This window comes from Coenobita brevimanus, chromosome 116 (genome assembly GCF_032717465.1).
Source record: "Coenobita brevimanus isolate Jiangsu-jjx chromosome 116, ASM3271746v2, whole genome shotgun sequence".
NCBI classification, from domain to species: Eukaryota; Metazoa; Arthropoda; class Malacostraca; order Decapoda; family Coenobitidae; genus Coenobita; species Coenobita brevimanus.
This window is the reverse complement of record NC_137069.1, coordinates 30,079,214-30,084,113: the sequence shown is the minus strand read 5'-3', so window position 1 is coordinate 30,084,113 and position 4,900 is coordinate 30,079,214. Positions and strand designations below refer to the sequence as shown.

At 42.6% G+C, this 4,900-nt stretch overlaps 1 protein-coding gene across 1 annotated transcript in view; it reads left to right on the top strand.

The window, feature by feature from the left end:
* The first annotated feature begins 692 nt into the window (after positions 1–692).
* The window catches only part of LOC145418701 (uncharacterized), a 13,772-nt gene continuing 9,564 nt past the window's right edge, over positions 693–4,900 (top strand). The window contains exon 1 of the mRNA XM_080287041.1: positions 693–762. Within this exon, the coding sequence (XP_080143167.1) occupies positions 693–762 (70 nt within the window). The remainder of the gene's footprint in view (positions 763–4,900) is intronic.

Below are 4,900 nucleotides of genomic sequence, written 5' to 3'. Positions count from 1 at the left end.
ACAGCAAAAATATGGGATGCAGGCTAACCACATCTTACAGGTACAATTGTTCCTTAAATTAAAGGTTGCTCGTTCTTTGAAAGCAGTGATAAGAAACAGGGAAGTGAGCATGGAAGTGAAAAAGTTACTACATGACAGTATTGTGATACCAACTCTAACGTACGGAAGTGAAGCTTGGACCTTGTTGGAAGGACACAAGTCAAGAGTTAGAGCAATGGAAATGAGTTATTTAAGAGGAGCCTGTGGAGTCACATGGAGAGACAGGGTGACGAATGAGGATGTAAAGGAGTGTTGTGGTGTGGATGTGGATGTGATAGGAAGCGTTATGAGGAACACACTGAGGTGGTTTGGCCATGTGGAGAGGATGGAGGGTGAAAGACTGACGAAGAGAGTGTATGTGAGTGAGGTGGAGGGGGAAGAGGGAAGGGGAGGCCGAGGATGAGATGGAGGGATGGGGTGGAGAGGTATATGAGAGAGGGGGGTGTGAGTTGGGAGCAGGGCAGTGAGATGGCGGGGGACAGGGCGACTTGGAGGCGATTTGTTTGTGGCCACCCCTAACGGGATTGAGGCGTCTGGCAATAGATAGATAGAGATACATAGATTTTTTTTTTTTTTTTTTTACTTTCGCTCACTCTGTTTTGAGAAGAGGACATTGCATTTCTTTTTTCTTCGTCTTCTTCGGACAGGCTGTGATGGCGGGTCGGTGGCTGTGGGTGGCCCTTTCTACCCTGCTGGTCACACTGGCACTGCTGCTAACGCCGGGTAAGTAAAAAAAGCATAAAAAAGAAAAAAAGAACTAGGTTCCTGTGACTCTCTCTCTCTCTCTCTTTCTCTCTCTCTCAACCAGTTTTCACGGCCATCAGTTTCTGATTTTTTTTCACCCCCCTATATGGATCTTGTTACAAATTTCGAAATCTTAAAGAATGAGAAAACTACACATACTGCGTTATTCAATAGTTTTCTTTCACAGCCTCATCAACGTCAAAAAAAGTTCATGGAGGCTCAAAAATACTCAGATTGGTTAAACGGATTTTTTTTCTTTCTTTGGTTTCGGTGGCGTTATTTAATAATTTTCAACATTTTTTTTTTCTTTGTTTACCCATGCGATTTTCAGCACTCGCCCCCGCCCCGGAAGGGCTCAGGGACGGGTATTGTTTTCACTCGGTTTGTCTGTTTGTTTGTTTGTCTGTCTGTGTCTGTCTATCCGTTTGTTAACATTTTTACGCGAAAACTATTGGTGCGATTGTGACTAAAATTAAAGGGATGATGGGCTATGACCTTCTGATCACTTGATTAAATTTTGGCCCAAATTTGGCCAAACCCCATGTTGTCGGGCCAAAGAATGTAAAATGAATGTTTAAAAATCGTTTTTTTCGCCATAACTCCTTTCAAATTCGTCACATCGACATAAAACCAAAACTTAAAGGTGCATCTTTCAAATCTGCATCCAATAACATGTCTCATTACATCAGGGGAGTCACCCCCCCAGTTAGCGGTAGTGGGGTCAGTGTTAGATGGGTCGGGCCTAAAATTTCAAATGGGCATAATATCGTCAATTTTCATCCGATTTACTCCAAATCTGATATGTGACATCTTTGACTTGATATCCTGTTGTGTTTAAACGGCAGAACTTAATTGACTGCCCGGGCCGGGTTTGCTATGCTTTGGCACCGCTTCTTGTTTATTTTAGAATTTATCAGTCTGGATGTCAAGTATTCCAGATTTTTGTTTATGCAAGGAAGAAGGAGCCAAAGGCCTGCCCGCAAGATTCGTCCGTCATTAAAAATAAATAAATAAATAAAATAAGAAAACAATAACCAAACAGCCAATTTAGGCCAGATTTTTTTTAATGGAAGAAGGAACCAAAGGCCACAAACTCACAAGACTGTTCCCTCCAAGAAAATGAAAACAAAATAACCAGATAGACAAATTCAAGCTCCGTACGTATCGAGATGCCTGGACACACTGCGTTTAAAAGAATGGAGATCATAGGTGTGTGTGTGTGTGTGTGTGTGTGTGTGTGTGTGTGTGTGTGTGTGTGTGTGCGCGCGCGCGCGACAAGAAAAAAGTCATAATTACGGGACGGCCATCTTCTAGGCCTACAGTACCGAGGTGGATTCGAGCCCAACACAGGTGAGGATGTTTTGATGTCTTGATGTTATTAGGAGAATGAAAGTGTCTGGGTGGGGTGGGCTGGGGTGGGGATGTGGTGGGGTGGGGTTGTTAAGAGTAGGGTAGGGTAGAGTAGGGAGGGGTAGCGTAGGGTGGGGTAGGGTGGCGTGGGGTCTGGGGAGGTAGGGGGTGGGGGTGAAGTGGGTGTAGGACCAGGAAAGCATATCCCCTGAATATAGGTCTTGTTATTAAGTACTTGTGTGTTATTTCCCAAAGTTCTCCAACAACAACAACAATAACAAAATCCAGAACAAAAGCAAGACCATCTGACGTTCCTCTCATTAACCTGGTTCTTAGACGCAGGTAAGACAGACAGACAGACAGATGTTTAAAGTAATTTGATGACGTATTACAGGAAGAAACGAGAGAGAGAGAGAGAGAGAGAGAGAGAAAAGGGGGGGGGAGAATCACCACGTTGTAGTCATCAATCATGCACCAGCCCGAGGTGTTCCGGGCACAGATTCGAATTCCAAAGAGTCTGAGAGTAATGGAGTAGGAGTAAAGATAGTCTCTCTCTCTCTCTCTCTCTCCCTCTCTCTCTCTCTCTGGGGCGCGGTAGCACAGTGGTAGCGCGGCTGAGCTTGTGATCGGGAGGTCACAAGTTCGAGCCTCGCCCGGGCTACCGTTGCCGGGAGGGGTAGCGCCCTCCTGTAACCCAGCGGGGCTATATGGCCTTAGTTGCGTAGCTCGGGGAATTCATTTCTCCATTTCTCTCTCTCTCTCTCTCTCTTTCTCTCAGTTGAATGAAATTGTCTGGCTTTAGCTGGAATAGGTTACTAGAGTGTCATAAAAGACTTTGTGGTTCCTTTGTGGTTGAGTTATATATATATTAGACTTGTGGACGAGCGGTTTTTATATCTTGGAGTAGCTTGTAGTAGATAATCTTCTTTCCCATTTGTCATGTAGTGACAGGAGAGGTAAAGAATAGTATGGGACTATTTTTATTTGTCTTGGAAATATTAACAAGTCTCTCACACAGAGCGGAGTATAAAGTCCAGTCCCGCTAGCTATCTCTCTGTCTCGCTCTCTCTGTCTCTCTTCTCAAATTTGCCAAGCCCTTCTCCCTGCGACCTGCCTCTTGTATGGCTTGTCTCCTTCTCCTCCTGCCTGTTCTGTGGCTAACCTCCTTCTGAGCTCTCTTTCCTAAATTCTGGTGTAGCAGGGGTGTGTCACGTGTGTTCCTTGTGAGTGGAAAGTTCTAGAAGCCTGTGTGTGAGTATGTGTGTATGTGTGTATGGTCACTCAGCTTTGTTCACCTGGTGTATCGCTGACAAACTAACTGCATCATCTCCTGACTGGCTACTTCGTAATCTGTCGTCAGCTTTTCCTCAGTGTAACTTGCAAGCTCATTTCCTTTTCCCAGGCTCGCATAGGGCTGTCTATCTATCTATTTATCTATCTATCTATCTATTATGATTTGTAATTATAATACAAGAGAAGGCGTGACCAAGAGAGGACTAAGAGCAGTATTCTCTTCCATTCATATCCCCTTTAGCTTCTTACGTCTTCTTAATGTCGACATGCATGATTGACACACATGAATATGATAATGGAGCAGAATCAGAAATAATTCGGTAAGGAATAGGTGTTAAGTAAGCTTCCTAACCACACCTGAATGCCGTTCTTGGTTTCTCCTATCCTTTCTTCATCATTACCTTCTATCTTCATTATTCCTTAACACTTTTTACAAGTGAATTATTTTTCTGCATTGGTACATTTACTGTCTTCATATTCCACAACAGTTTTTTACAAATGACATCTTTTTTACATTAATAGCCTGCATATATTACTATCTCCATATTCCTCAACTCTTTTTTACAACCATCTTAGTTTTTTACATTCATATCATTTCAGCGTGACAGTCATTCATACTACCAAACCCCAAACTCAGGTGTATTGGCTGTTTATTTTCTTGTTTTGTCTAATAATATTTTTCTTGTCACATTGATCACGCTTGCTTCTAAAAATAGTTATTCTTTTTATGTCTGTTTTCTATCATTTGTTAGGATTATTTCATTTTTTAGCTCTCAGTCCTGTTTTATTCTTATATTTTCCACTATATTCCAAAACACTTCACTGGTTTTAGATCTCTCTCTCTCTCTCTCTCTCTCTCTCTCTCTCCTTCAAACATACGTACTGCACACTTTAATTTCATCGCTCAGCTGACGTAAACAGACCATATTCCACGCCGGTAATCAGGTCTACTAATATCAAAGCGAGCAGACCAGAAAATGACGCCGACCAGAGCTAACATGACGCCACCTCTCACCTCTGTATGTCCTACGTTCCCTGCCTTTCTGAGTTTTATGTGATTTTGCTGCATTTTTTCTCGTTTTTAGGTGTTTTTATACCACCAGACGAATTTATTATAACTAGAATATTATTTGATGATGCCCTGTGCTTTGCGACGCCACCTCTCACCTCCTGATGCCGTACGTTCCCTGTCTTTCTGAGTTTTATGTGCTTTTCCTGCATTTTTTCTCGTTTTTATGCGTTTTGTGTTCCACCAGACGAATATATTGTAATTTTTTGACGGTGTCCAATGCATTAACGATGTCGTCTCTCACCTCTGTTTGTTGTACGTTCCCAAGTGCTCTGAGCTTGTTTGAATTAGCTACTTTTCCTTTCTTTCTTTCTTTCTTCTTTTTTTTGTTTTTGTGTGTGGACAAGAACGTATGTAGACAGTATGAGTTTAAAAATGCCGCCACTCCCCTCTATTTGTAGTGCG